Below are 13,945 nucleotides of genomic sequence, written 5' to 3'. Positions count from 1 at the left end.
CCAGCAGGCCCTGGGTTTGCAGGGGTTTCAGTGGAAGCTCCATGTGTGAAGGCCTTGCAGGCGGAGGCTGATGATATTTATTCCATTGCATTCATGTCTATGAGCTCCAGGACCAGGACCTCACTGTGCTAGGTGCTGCACAGACAAAGAAGAGAAAGACAGTCCCTGCCCCCAAAGAGCTTACAGTCTGAAAGCCACAGTTATAACTAAAGCTATGATCTCAGCATGGAGATTTTTAGTACATTTCACAGCAGAGGTGTGGGGGGAAAAAAACCCTAAGTCATGGAAAGGCCACCAAATAACAACATGTTCTTTGCTATATCAACATATAAAAGAGATTAGTGGGGCTGCTGAAAGGTGAGGGGAACAGAAGGGGCTGGAGAAAGAGGCCACTCCACATTCACCTCGCAGCAGCAGACGCTGGGCCTGGCTCCCCGTTCCCGGTGTTGGGACCTGCTACAAGGGGTTGCAGTGTCACTCCGGTTCGGCCCATGGGCCCTTCCATCTACACGCTCAGTGACTCTCAGGAGAAAGTCCCATCACAGATAAAATATAGACAGTGTTTTGCTTGGAACATACACACACAGAGAATAGCACTCAGCCCCCAGAACTCCTCAAGTGCTCACAACCAGAGCATCCCGGTGGCTGGTCTACATTGTAAAGTTAGGTCGAGCCAGCTGCGTCACTCAGGGGTGTAAAAAATCCACCCCCCGAGTGACGTAGCTAAGCCAACCCTTAATACCATTCTTCCATACTTGGCTACCACCTCTCGGGGAGGGGAATTAACTACATCAAGGGAAGAACCCCTCCCATCACTACAGCGCTTCAACGGCGGAGCTGTAACATTTTTGAGCGTAGACATAGCCTGCCTTGCAAAACGAGCTGTTCCTTTCCCTGTACTCTGCCCTAATGAAGGCTCAGTTCAATGCCAATAAGTCACAGAAATGAACCACATTGTGTGCATTCCATTTCATTGCCTACTCAAAGTGCGTTGCTTGCTGTGCTGAAAACAAAAGCAGTGCATTATTTCAGGGGGAAATCTCCTGGTTTCTCGTGCCCAAGTCTGTGGGTGGATTTATTTTTTTTTAAGGAACATCAAAGCAGGATCCATCTTTACTGAAATTAGATCCTAGATTATGAATAAAAATAAACTAAGTTTTTAATGGGGCCTTTGTGTAGCAAGAACAATCATTCTTTTTTGGGGGGCGACGGTAAAAAAAGCATCATTTTATCACATGATAACACACACAGATCCTGATTCCACTCTCTTTTATATCAACGTTACACCCATGCAATTCCATTGACTTAATATGGATCTACTCCTTATTTACACCATTAGATCAATATTTGGCCCTCTGAATCTACATTAAAATGCAACAGTTTGGTCTGAAGGCGCCTCCCGTGAGTTCCCCTCAGAAGGACCCAAGGCAGAACTTTTTGAAAGCAAGAAGTTTTTTTTCTGACATCTCCCTATTTTATTCCCCCCTCCCCACTTCAAAGTTGGCCCAAAGCGTTTGGTCTTTACCTCCATTTTTATCAGTGCGGCTTTATCAGCCAGTCACTGAGCTGCATGAAAATTATCCCATCAATTGAATGCACATGAAGACTGGACATAAGCAGACACTAATCTGCGTGATAGGCTGAACATTAGAGAAACAGGCCTTTTGCAATGCGTCCCGTGCACAATTCTTCCTCTGCATTTAACTCCCTGCAGACTGAAGTTCTTTTGGAGGTAGGAACCTGTGCACGTGTGTGTATGGAAATCCATGCGAGTGGGATTTCTTGTGGAGTAAGGCACTACTCAGCGCGAGCCAAAGTATCAGGATCTGGCTTTAAGTCCTCATTGCCAGAGACTGTACTCAAGGATGTACTGTCACATGTGAGATGACCCAAGTGGTGATTTCATGACCGCACAGCAGTTTATGTCATTTTCAATCAGCATTTTCAAAACAGGAAAGATACAGAGCCACATTCTTTGATGAGACTCTATTGAGGTCAGCAGAGATTAAACTGACCCCTTCTTTTTACAGCCAAGTGGAGTCACCTGTTCTGGGACCCAGGCTGGAGTCAATAATCTAACTCCCTCTTAGACTGCTGAGTGAGTGCAGGCTGCACAGCCTAGATCTGCAAGGTTTGAGAAATACCGGGCCCAGTTCTCCTCTCACTTGCAGCTGAGCAGCTCTGGACTGTGCTCTAAATTGTGATTAGCATCCAGCGTTTAGCCAACTTCCCCTCAGCTCCCTCCCAGCCGACATGTAGGCTCTGAAAGATAGAAGAGCTGGGGAAGTTCTTCTGCACACAGCCCAGAGAAGGGGTCTCCAGTCCATATCTGCTACAGAGCAGTACTATCCATGGTCGGCCCGAGGGGTGTTCAGGGGTCTTCTAGGGGCCCCTGATGACTGAGAGCAACCCCCCTTTCTGCTGGCTCTTGCCAGCCTAGGGGGGGGATTTGGTCCCCATCAAGCCCTAGGGAGAATCTCTGTGCCAGGCCCATTCAGGCTTTAGAGAGCAGATTTCTTTATGCTGTTTATCAAATGCATTTTGTTGGGGTTTCCTCGTTAGACTCACCTGCAATCTGGGGTCCAGCAGGATCCTAGTCTCCATCTCAGCTGGGGCAGGCGTGCAGAGTCCAGAACAAGTGAGTCTAGTCACAGGACCGTTAGTGGGTTCAAGCAGCTCCAAGGGACAGAGGAAGAGATTTCTTATTCGCTTCTTGGGTTTGCAGCTCAGACAGCTTGTTCCAACCTAGGCCCAGGACTCAACACCCTGGTCCATACAATGCAAAATATCACACCCTCTACATTAGACTTGTGCTCCCACAAGCTCTGCCTACTCCCTTTCCAAAGGCAGGCTCAGGGAGAGGGAGGAGATAAGCTAATTAATCTAGCCTCTCTTTTAAAGAGACAAGCATGCTTTCTGCACAAATGCATTGATGACAAGGTCAGGGCATGGTTGCGAGAAGCACTGAGCCCTGCCAATAACTCCTGGGAACCTCTCCTTTCACTCATTATCCTGCATGGGGACAATCAGACCTCTGGATTTTATTCCCACCTCTTAGGCAACTCATTTAACTCTCTGTGTCTCCGTTCCCTCGACTCATACACCTTATCACAGGGGGGCTGGAGCAATTTGTATAGTGGGGGTGCTGAGAGCCATTGAATCAAAATGTAAATCCTGCATATAATGGAAATCACTTCAAGCACCCCTACTTCCAGCACCTATGCCTTATCAGTATCTGAGCATCCGGAGAAATGACGATAGGCCATAGAACTCTGAATCCCAGTTCCCTGCTCTAACCCGCAGACCACACTTCCTCCTATCAACCAGACAGAATACTTACCTCTCTCAAGGGGGGAGCTGTCAGACATGCCTTGAGATCCCTGGAAGGCAAGTGCTAGAGAAGTGCAAAGTATCAATAAAGGCAAGACACTGGGTGCAGTTGTCACATAAAATTAAAAGCTTTTTAGTGTTTAAAATAGCATTTACACATAAGCAGCTATATATTAACTATACAGACACTTGGGTTTTAATACAATATCTACAAAAAAGAATTCAATTATGCAATAGACATTTAACAGGAACAGTGCAGTCCATGCTAGTAAAAGGTTACTCTCGGAGTAGAACCAATTCTAGAATAGGTGATAGTCTGGGTTTTCATTATTTAAAATCATTTAACGTTTTTCCCCCCTCTACTGTACATAAATTCTTTACATGTATTTCTAATCACTGATTAGAATGATTTTTTTTAAAGTCAATCTTATTACAATCCAGTTAAATGCAAAACAAAAACAATTACATCAACTCATCAGCTGTCCGTCTCAAGACGGGACTGTCAATTTGACAAAAAAACAACAAAAATATCAAAAGTCGGCGCCTGTGCATTGTTTGCCATCCAATATACCTTTGGATAAAGTGTCCAGGGACTATTACCTCTGAAAAGAAAATGTGTTAACAGGAGGTCAAAGACATCAGCAGTGCCTTTAAGACGCTCATAAACCATTCACCAAAATCTTACTCTTTAGAGAGTTGGGTTAATACTGACATTCCAGTAGGAGGGGTCATCCCAAAGCCTTGGCACATATGTTATCTCGAAGCCACAAAACACACCTATTTCTCCTTATTAGTTGCTGTTGACAGGAATGAATAAATAATAGTGCAAGTCTAGCTGCAGAGCACAGGCAGATTTTGCTAATTCCCCCCTTTCCCTTCTTCCCACCCCCCGAATTCAAATACTATTTAAGGCTCCTGTTATGAGGCCTGCTTGTCATTTTAACCCATTCAGCATCAGACCCTTCGTGTGCCTATTAACGCCAAGCCCATTACTTTTCATTGCAGTGGGAGGAGGACAGGTCAAGATACATTCTAGAGCCAGACCACTGCCACTCCCCGACCTTAAAAGGAGCAAACTAACCTGGGCTCTGCTAAGAAACGACATGCTCTTTAAGGGCCTGATCCTTCAACTATTCGCCACCTGGCGTAGCACTTACAACTGCCTCGTTGACGTCAAGGGCACGTCTCTCTGGAGGAAGCATCCATCTGGCAGTATATGCTTGCAAAATTAGGCCCAAAACACCCCCATGCTGCAAAGATAAACTTGGACATATTTAAAGGCATCAGCAGGATTTTGGAGGAGATCTCCCTCCATCCACTCACGAATAAGTGACAAACAGTCTACACCTGTTTCCCACTTACTCAGCCTGGCATCTCCCTAGACTTCAGTGGAGTTACTGTACATTCCTCCAGGGGAAGGGAGAGGGGACTCAAGCTCTATGTATTAGATTGTAACCATGATGTATTGCACTATTCCTAGAATGGGCACTTAGATTCTCCTCTGGCTCTTCAGGGAACAGAAGATGCCATTCACTGTTTAATAACCTGCCATCGCACACAGAGCAGTGCATGCTTTACCTGAACTGGGAGCTCGATCTCAGCTGGAGCCAGTTTGGATAGAAGTAGGTTAATTTCTAACCCACAGTCAAAGCCAGATTTGGCAGCCTGCTTCCTTCAGCAGATGAGCACCTTCCCACCCCTACAATATGGACTGTGTCAGCCTGACTCCAGAGTCACCCATGCACACAGAAATACAGAACACAATCATTTCAACACAGCAGCAAAGGGCAACACGACACAGAGCAGTTTTTCTGCCAATAGCACTTACCACCACCACAACAAAAAGAAAAAAAAATACAGCAAGTGTGTAACTGCAACTCTTGAAAAGACGTACAAGGAAATAAAACACGTTAGCCTCCTTGGGTGAAAGCCCAGCCTGCACTCACTCCCTCTTCCGTATACCCTACTAGATTAACACTACAATCTTTTCCCCTGATCCCATAACTTTTGCTTTAAGATAAAGTGAGCCAGAAAAAAAAAAATACATGAGCAGAGAAATAAAAAAACTGGTTTAAAAGCAGAACCACCAGAGATTGTCAGTAAAGTCACAGACTTTTTTTTAAAAATATTGCCTCCTTGAGATACAGCAAAAGTAAGGGATGATTTACCCTGATTTCTCTGATTGCTTTAAAGTTTGATTTAAAAAAAAATGACTTTCTGAGGGCGATGAGTATTTGTGTCATGCCTAGGTGAAAAATGAAAAGAATGTTGCTGAACCGCTGCAGGTTCTAAAAGGATCGTGCAATTTTATATTGGTCACCGGCAACTTTGCTACTTAGCCAGTATAGTTTGGGATTCCAGATGAATCGTAATGAAAGCTGTGCTTCCAGAAACACAGCTGGGCGATGCTAGCCAATGGGTGAGTTAGGCAAAAGGGATTTAGGAGCTTAAACGGGGAGTTGGTGTGGGGCAAGGTGGGGTGTAAAATCTACAGTGCTCCAGCACACTAACTGTCCGTGTGGATCCTGCCACTGTTCACTAATGTGCACTGGTGTAGTGAATGGCTGTTTCAAACAGCTGTATGTCCGTGTAATCTAAGGAACCTTGTGGGTACAGCAGTGGGATCCACATGGACCACATGTACGTGACACACTGGAGTGCTGTAGCTTTACGCCCCTGCTTGCCATGCACTAACTCTTCATTTAGACACGCCCTAAGACCCACTGACTGGCAGGTTGCTCTGTGCCTAAGTCGCTTTTGAAAAGGAGCCCTACGATCCTAAGTCATTTCGCTACTTTTGCAAATTTTACTCTTTGTCTTTTTCTAATTCCACTAAGAAAAAGTAAAAGAGAAAGCTGTGGCAGCCACCCCAGGGTGCGTGACATGCCAAGCAGACTGCTTGGAAAGTCAGTGCTACAGCAGGATTACAAGGGAACATGAAATCCCAGCAGTATACAGCTATACACCTTCTCTTCTGCAAGGAATATAGCAGCAGGGACCGTCATATTGGGGAAAAAATCTTTTCTATACAGTGAAGTGTGATTTAAGCACCTATCCTCAAATTCATCAGGAAGAGCTGACTAAGAAAGGTGGACTTCCAACACCATAGGACGGAAATCCTTGGAGATGCGTGACAGCGGATGCTTAAGAAAAAGCTGCCTGTTGGAAGTGGGACCCTTAGCACAGGTATCACTTGGTGTCAGGTAGAAAGATGAATCCATTTGAGCATTTCTGAGCTGTGCATAAAAACATTTCCCTTTACTAACCTCTAGCCCTGTCGGCCTTCAGAACACGCCCACTTGGGAACATTGCAGGGCCAACCCCAGGATTCTGATTCACAGCAGAGGTGAAGCTGGGAAGGGTGATGCCAGGAAGATCTTATTCAGCAACCAAGAGGAACAAGAGCGGCCACAATGACCAGCAAAGCCACTGATGGGGGCAGGAGTAGGATGAACATCTCCTCTTTAAATTGGGAAAAGCTGCATCTATGCCTTGCATAACCAGAAAGCGGCAACTGTCCCATTGCTGCAGAAACAACCTTTACAACAGCAATTAAGTGCATGTTATGACCAGACAAAAATGGACGTGCCTCGTCAGCAGGGGTGTCACAATTGTGATAGGATCATGTCAAAATGAAAGACAATTCTACTCCTTACTCAGCAGAGGAAAGAAGGGTTCTGCATCGAATCAGATCTTTGCCTACTGCTGGGAATTTCGCTCTGTGCCTGCCCCTCTTACATACTGCCCACACACTTTCGGGCGTCAGGGCTGCTTGTATTGTTGTTTGCTATATACCAGATGTATGACAGGGAAATCAATCATAGTAGCCAGTGTTTCTGGTAAGACAGAGAGGGAGAAAAATAAAGGTGCTAATAATGCATCACTGGAAACTTAGAAGTCATATGAAATAATAGTCTTGAATCAGCCAAGAAGACACACTAATTGCACTGAAAGTAGGTGCCACAATTACCAAAGCTCGTTAGGCTGTGAATATACACCAGTCTGCCACATTAAAAAACATGGGGAGAAAGGAGGGGGGAAAAAGAGGAGGAAAGAAAAGATGCCATTGATTTACTGATATTTAAGAATCCCAGGTGATTTGTTTTTGTTTTTTGCAACACATGACAGATTCAGGAAGGTGTTACATGCAATACAGCCAAGCTTTCTTTCTTAAAGTGTTCGGCAATGACCCCCCCAAACCCCAACATCAACGAAAACAAGCCCCTCCCTCCCGCCCCTCCCCCCAAAACAGAGTCTGAAGGCACTTCCTCTCACATGATGTCAACAAAGAATTCGCAAGGGTTGCCCATCGCCTTCTGGAAGGACTGCCGGCTCCCTGTCAGCTCTGGAGGAACGGAACTCAGTTCTCTCACGGGAGGTCCGCCGGGGGGTCCACTTGTCCCATAGACTTTGGAGCCTAGCTTTGGCAGGTTGTAGAGGGGTGGGACCCCCGGAGGCCCGTACGAATGGTGGCTGTGGTGGCTTCTCTCGCTGTGGGTGGCAGAGACGTGACTCCGGTGGCTGAGTTGGCTGACGGGCCGTTCGCGGCGCACTACGCTGGCTCCGCCCCCGCTGCGGGCAGTGTGGTCGGATTCGCTGCCGCTTCCGGCTGACTTGCGGTCCTTCTCCCTGCCCAGAGCCCTCCGGCTGTTCTCACTGTTGCTGCGGTTAGAGCCGCTGCTCTTGCTTCCTGTGGACGGTGAGCAACAGGAACAGAACGGGAGGGTCAGTCAGTCACGTTTCCTCCCCTCCACATTCATCAACACTTCCTGAAATCCCCCGGCATCAAACCCACAGTGGCAACAATGACCATGACCAACTCCGGCCCACGTCAAGCACAACAGGCTATGGATGACTCCAGAATTTGGCGACGACACCCGCTAGAACAAAGCTGAGGAAGTTGTGGCATGCAAGGATACACATCGATCGAACCCTTCCTCCGCAGCCAGCACGGGGAAAGCATTTGCTAGCCTAGAACTACAGCCTGAAGCCCCTCTGCTTCCATGCCTCTGCCCCCCCCCCCCGGCACGTAGAGAGGGAAAAGACCAAAAGGGGAGAAAATGGAGGGGCGGGGGGGAAGGAGTCTGTTTTTAGACACAGAATCGGTTCCTTCTAACAGTATGACTGACTCAATGTGTGGATGCCAGGAACCCTGGCACAGGAATGGGTTACCCTACCATGGAACCTCTTCTTCAAAACAAAACTCATCTGGTCTTTCTTGTATGTCTTTGATAAACAAAGCAGATTCAAATGATGGCCCTGCTCCAAACCCAATGAAGGCAACGGAAGTTGTTCTGTTGGCTTCCATGGCATTAGTGCCTGACCCAAAGGCAGATTCCTACGGAGCCCATCACTGAGGTGTTTTGTGGTTGTAGCGGCCTTCAAAAGCCGGCGTGTACAGTTGTTACACATAGATTGCCGTGGATCATGCAAATGCCGGGTCTAAAAGATGTTCCCCACAGAGGCTGAAAAATAATGCCTGTGAGGTTATGTGCAACTAGCCACGGTACGAGAGTGTGAGCTATTGATTTCACTGGGCTTGGGGCGAGGCCCCACGTGAGCAGCTGTGGGAGGTGCTCAGATATCAGAAGGATGAGCATGGGATGGATACTTAGGTCCATATTTCCAAGTTAAATCTCTCTCTCAAAAAAAATCCTAACTTTCCAAGCCATCATTGAACAAGGAACGAATTGCTCCGCTCAAACCAACGCCCTTAGTTTGTGGTTCCATTCATACACAAACTCCTCCGCCTCGTAACCATGGGCCACATTCTGAATTTGAACAAGTGCTTGCTACTCAAGTCATCACGGCATTGATGGTTAATGCAACGGGAGAGAGGGAAGAGAGAATCACAGGTGCTCCTATTGCTAGTCGCGGCTCTCCTTCTGCTGCTGAGATTATATTGAGAAAGGGCAAAATAAAGGAGATGGAGGAAAGAAAACTAGGCAGGCCTGGCATGTGTAGTAGAGAGCTCAAAGCCTCCTGCAGAATGCAGAGGGGTTGAGGACCAAAGCAGAATGTGAAATACCCAAGACGCAGTGTGGACGAGGGGTTTGACCTCAAGACTAGGAGCCTGCAACTGGTGAATTCTATTCCCAATCCCCACCAATTCCCCTGTTTACTTTAGGCAAGACACTTAACTGCTCTGGGCTTCAGTTTCTCCATCCATGAATGGAGGTGATTATATTTACTCCCCTACCTTCCAGGGGTGTTGTAAGGATTGGTTAGCTAAGCCCTTTGAAAACAAACACTACATAAATGCTGAGTTTCATTATCAAACATCTCCTAATGAGCCAATTAAAAAAAACAACAACAGGTATCAGAGCATAATTGGGAATTAACAAACTGACTGTTCCAGCCCTCACTCCAGGCAGGATCGACGCCAGCATGACACAGATAGAGTTTTCTTACAAGGCACTGATTAGAATTCATCCAGGAGTGAATGGCGCCGTGCCCATCTCCACCCAAACACAAATCTTAAGACAGGGCTCTTTGGCAACTGCTTTGCAAAATCAAGAAGCACCTTGATAGGAAGAAATTCCAATGCAGTGGGCCTTTTTTCCCCAGCAGGAGGTCCCCACATTGTGGCAATCCTTTAAGCACTAGAGAAGTCTCCTTTTCCCCTAACGTTTCCCAGGACAATAGCATCAGTTTCCAAGCAGGAATTCCCACGGATGGAGAGCGGTTTAAAACCCGATGGCACAAAACTGGCCCCTTGACGTTCTCCTCCCACATTCTAGTTCTATGCTGGGCATGCAGTGCCGAGTCTGCAGTAATGTTCTTAGATTCAGGCTGGAGGTGTACGTCAAAGTAAAGGTGTCTGTGTGAGTTGCTATTCGAGATCAGGCCCCAGAACCTAGGCTCACTTACCCCATCAGCACAGTCACTGCTGAAGGGAGCAGCACATTCAGTTTGGTGCAGGTGAAAGGAGCTGAACTGACAGCTTTGGAGAACTAAGCCCTCTATTTACTAAGAACTACGTCCTCCCCAGAACAGTAAGATTCAGTCAACAGCAGGGCAAGCTTCCTCTCATTGCCCTTCCAATACACCTCACCACAAATCCAGGAGAGGAGAACAAAATCCAGTATCCTTGGCTGCTCTGATAACTACTAACGAGGTACCAATTGTGTGACATGGACACTCACCAGATCTGCACAGACACCCTCGGCCCCCGGCCACTGAAATCCTGGGATATCCCCTTTGCTGCCTGGGGGGTCACTACCAACCTACCAGAGCCACTGTCTCTTTTTGAATAGCTGAGTTATTGCTACACCCTCAATGGCTGATCACTTTACGCATCCGTCACTCATGTCAGCTTTCAGATTTCTGAATGCCCAGTGTGACCAGATCCAGCAGCCCGGTCCAGCACCCCCAACAACTAAGGTGCATGGCTGGCACCCACAGGCCTTCCACCAGGCGTGTGCCAGGAGAGCATTGGCAGACACCTCTAGAAGCAGCTTATTGGACTAATAAAAACAAGATCTAGGAGGGGAAGTCAAAAGGCTGACCAAAGGCGCTCAGGGCACCATTTGGAAGCCTGCACGTTGGCAGGGAGAATTCTGATGTCATTCCCCGGTAGCTGTTGTACCGCTGTGCAGTCAGATTGCTTGCTCCACTAATGCCACGGTATTACAACAGGATGTGCTGGGACAGGCAAAGTGCCTCTGACAATTAAAAATAAAATAAAGGGGGGGGGCACAGCTAAACATTTGGATCACAAGAGTCTAAATGATCATGCTATGAATTCATTGTATTATGGAGGCGTTTGAAGCTTACCAATCCCCTAGTGTCAGCCATTCCTTTCTGAATCCTTCAGTCTAATGCTTGCTCAGAACAAAACAAGGGAATAACACAGTTACAAAAACAAGAAACAACACAGCAGTGTAGTTTCCAAAAGTAGAACAAGGGAGAAAAAAAGTGTTGAACCATTCAAAATGAAACCCTCACGTCGCCTTTAATGAAATCTCCTAGCTGGTAACCCAGGATGCATGGACAAAAAGACAGTACCTTTCCTATTCCAGCAGCAAAGAGCTAATATTCTGTTGCTCACAGTGACTGGTGAACCCCCTGAGGAAAAATCAGTGCCCTCCCCAGTGGCAGAACAGACCTGATGTGGATTTTTTCCTAAAGATCTGAACTTTTTTGGTTTCCCTCCCACACACATTTGTTTTCAGCTGAAGTGGGAAGGGCAAGCACTGGAAATCTCACAACAGAGCTCTTCTCAGGGGATTTCCAGCCTGGGTTTGCAAAATGAAGGAGGTTGGGTTAAGTCTGGAGGGGCTGCACGCAAATTACTGGATGTTTATCTCGGTAACATGATTCATATCCGAGCTTGGAGACTCCTTCCGAGCCTTGCTTTTTGGTTACTGGCAGTGTTTCCAAGGGGGATATTCACTCACCGGAAGCAGTGTATTTAAGAAATTGCAGGGGGCCCCCACTGGACAGTCACACCACAAAATCATGTTTTATTTACTATGCTCAGAATGAAGTAGCAGGGTGATCCTAGGGCTGGAAAGGAGGCGGTACATTCATGCAGCCCATGCAACATGCATCAGAGCGAAAGTCATTGTGCTCCCCGCGGAATGGCGTTTCAGGGTTGCAGTGTATTTGGCTGGCTGCTCCAGACACCACTCTTTTTGCTTATTTCTCACGAGAGGAGGTGAATGGCCTTCTGCACTCAGTGTGGAAGTGGAAGTCAGGAGCGTGTAGTTTGGAATGCCACTTCCGTCCCTGACTCTCAGTTCTGGCACGTGGCTTCAAGCAAACCACTAGCGGTCTGATTTTCAGGGACGTCGAGTACTCCACCGAAATCAGCGACTCGCACCTGCGAAAACCAGGCCCTTCACCTCTCAGGGTCTCATCGTGGCCTTTTGATTAGTCAGCAAGCTGCTATCTATGTAGCTCTTTCCTGGGGTGAGGAGTGGGTCGTTACCGCTGGATTAATTAGGGATTTATCAGTGCTGTGTAGTATGGAATGCTGTGGGGTACCTATGCCACATTGGACACGACAGACAGCCCCGTATCTAGTTCCCCCGTGGTTCTTGCTCTGAGCGCTAGCGAACCACCCGGATGGAATATTGTGTTGGCTCAATTAAAACGTAATGGGCACTTTCACTGCGGTGCTGAAAGGCCGGCCCGCCTCTCCCTTGCGTCTGCAAAGAGAGTTTTGGTTCAGCACAGTTGCCACACATCCCATGCGCGGAGCATACAAAACCATGAGGAAGGGGAGCACAGACAGGACTAGGGAAACTCAAGCAAACGGCCAGGGATAACGGGAGCTGGGACAGCGCGTGCTCCACTCACAGGCTTACCTTCACTTTGCTGGCTACCCGCACTGCCACTTCCGTAGCTGAAGCCTGGGTCCTGGTATGCTGGTGGGAAGCATGGAGGGGGGAGTGGGTACTGGTAGGGGTACCCCTGGCCTAATGGCCAAGGTGCAGCAGGATGTGGAAGGGGAGCAAGAGTGTCCTGATCAGAGGCTCCGCTGGAACCGTTGTTAAGGTTCAAGGCAGCCATATCTGGAGGAAGAAAGAAAAGGTGAGGCCAGTACTCTTCCCTAGCCCCTGATCCCCCCGTACTATCATCATCCTCTAGAACGACAGCTAGTGGGGTTTACCTGGGACTTAACCTCAGCAGTTCAATCAAGATATTACCCAGGGTGAAGTAGCCATGAATAATGAATATGGAGGGACGGATATCATAGGCGCCGACTTCCACTGTTCCTGGTGGGTGCTCGACCCCTTCTGGCCCTGCCCCTGCACTGCCCTCACCCTGCCCTCATTCCACCCCTTCCCCAAACTCCCTGCCCCCATTCCACCCCCTTCCCCAAAGTCCCTGCCCCACCTCCTCCCCTGAGCCCGCCAGGTCCCCGCTCTTCCCCCTCCCTCCCAGAAAGTCCTAAGTGCCGCCAAACAGCTGCTTGGCAGCAGGAAGCACTGGGTGGTAGGCGGAGGAGCGGGGACGTGGCGCACTCGGGGGGAAGAGAAGCGGGAGGAGAAGGTGGGGTGGGGGAGTGAGGGGAGCTTGTCTGCCAGTGGGTGCAGTGCACCTACTAATTTTTCCCTGTAATTTCCCCCAGAGTCGGCACCTATGACAGTCTCAAGTGGGCGTGTGCAACTGCGAGTGCAAAAACACATGCACTGCTCTGATTCGACACCCCAAACCTTCTATCATTTGCCTCTCGCTACCAGCCACCTGCAAAGACATTCTAATGTTTATAGGCAGCATCTCAGTGGGGAGATGGGCCTTGCAGCAGAACCACAAGGTTAACGAAGCCAGTCTCTGGCGGACTAAGGAAGGATGGTGGCCTTGTGCTTAAGGCACTAGACTGGGACTCAGGAGATCAGGGCTCAATGCCTGACTCTGCCTCAGACTCCTTGTGTGACTTTGGGCAAGTCCAGGCTGCCAGCTACACTTGGAGCTAGGGGTGTGATTCCCAGCGTGCACACTCACCCTTGTGCTGAGCAAGTGTGCTAAAACGAGTAGTGAAGCCATGGCAGCATGGACAGCTCAGGCCAGCCGCCCCGACAATAAACCTGCTTCGGCACCGAGGTGGGGGGTGGGAAAACATGCTCAGGGCAGCTAGCCCGTGCTGCTGCTCCCGCTGCCTGCGCAC

General features: G+C 48.3%; 1 protein-coding gene across 7 annotated transcripts in view; it reads right to left on the bottom strand.

Annotated features, from left to right (window-relative positions):
* Positions 1-3,439: 3,439 nt before the first annotated feature.
* DVL1 (dishevelled segment polarity protein 1) overlaps positions 3,440-13,945 on the bottom strand; it is a 180,806-nt gene continuing 170,300 nt past the window's right edge. For 4 of the 7 annotated variants that reach the window (XM_005292908.4, XM_005292909.4, XM_005292910.5 and 1 more), the window contains 2 exons: positions 12,642-12,848; positions 3,440-8,020 (listed from right to left, as the gene is read on the bottom strand). In XM_005292908.4, the coding sequence (XP_005292965.1) occupies positions 7,602-8,020; positions 12,642-12,848 (626 nt within the window). In that variant the 3' untranslated portion in view covers positions 3,440-7,601. Of the gene's footprint in view, positions 8,021-11,106; positions 11,158-11,548; positions 12,483-12,641; positions 12,849-13,945 lie in introns of those variants that run through there. The other 3 variants (XM_008167283.4, XM_008167284.4, XM_065574790.1) reach the window with 3 other exon arrangements.

Source organism: Chrysemys picta, chromosome 21 (genome assembly GCF_011386835.1).
Source record: "Chrysemys picta bellii isolate R12L10 chromosome 21, ASM1138683v2, whole genome shotgun sequence".
Lineage (NCBI taxonomy): Eukaryota > Metazoa > Chordata > Testudines > Emydidae > Chrysemys > Chrysemys picta.
Note: the sequence above shows the minus strand (reverse complement) of the source record. Positions and strands in the feature narration are given on the sequence as shown.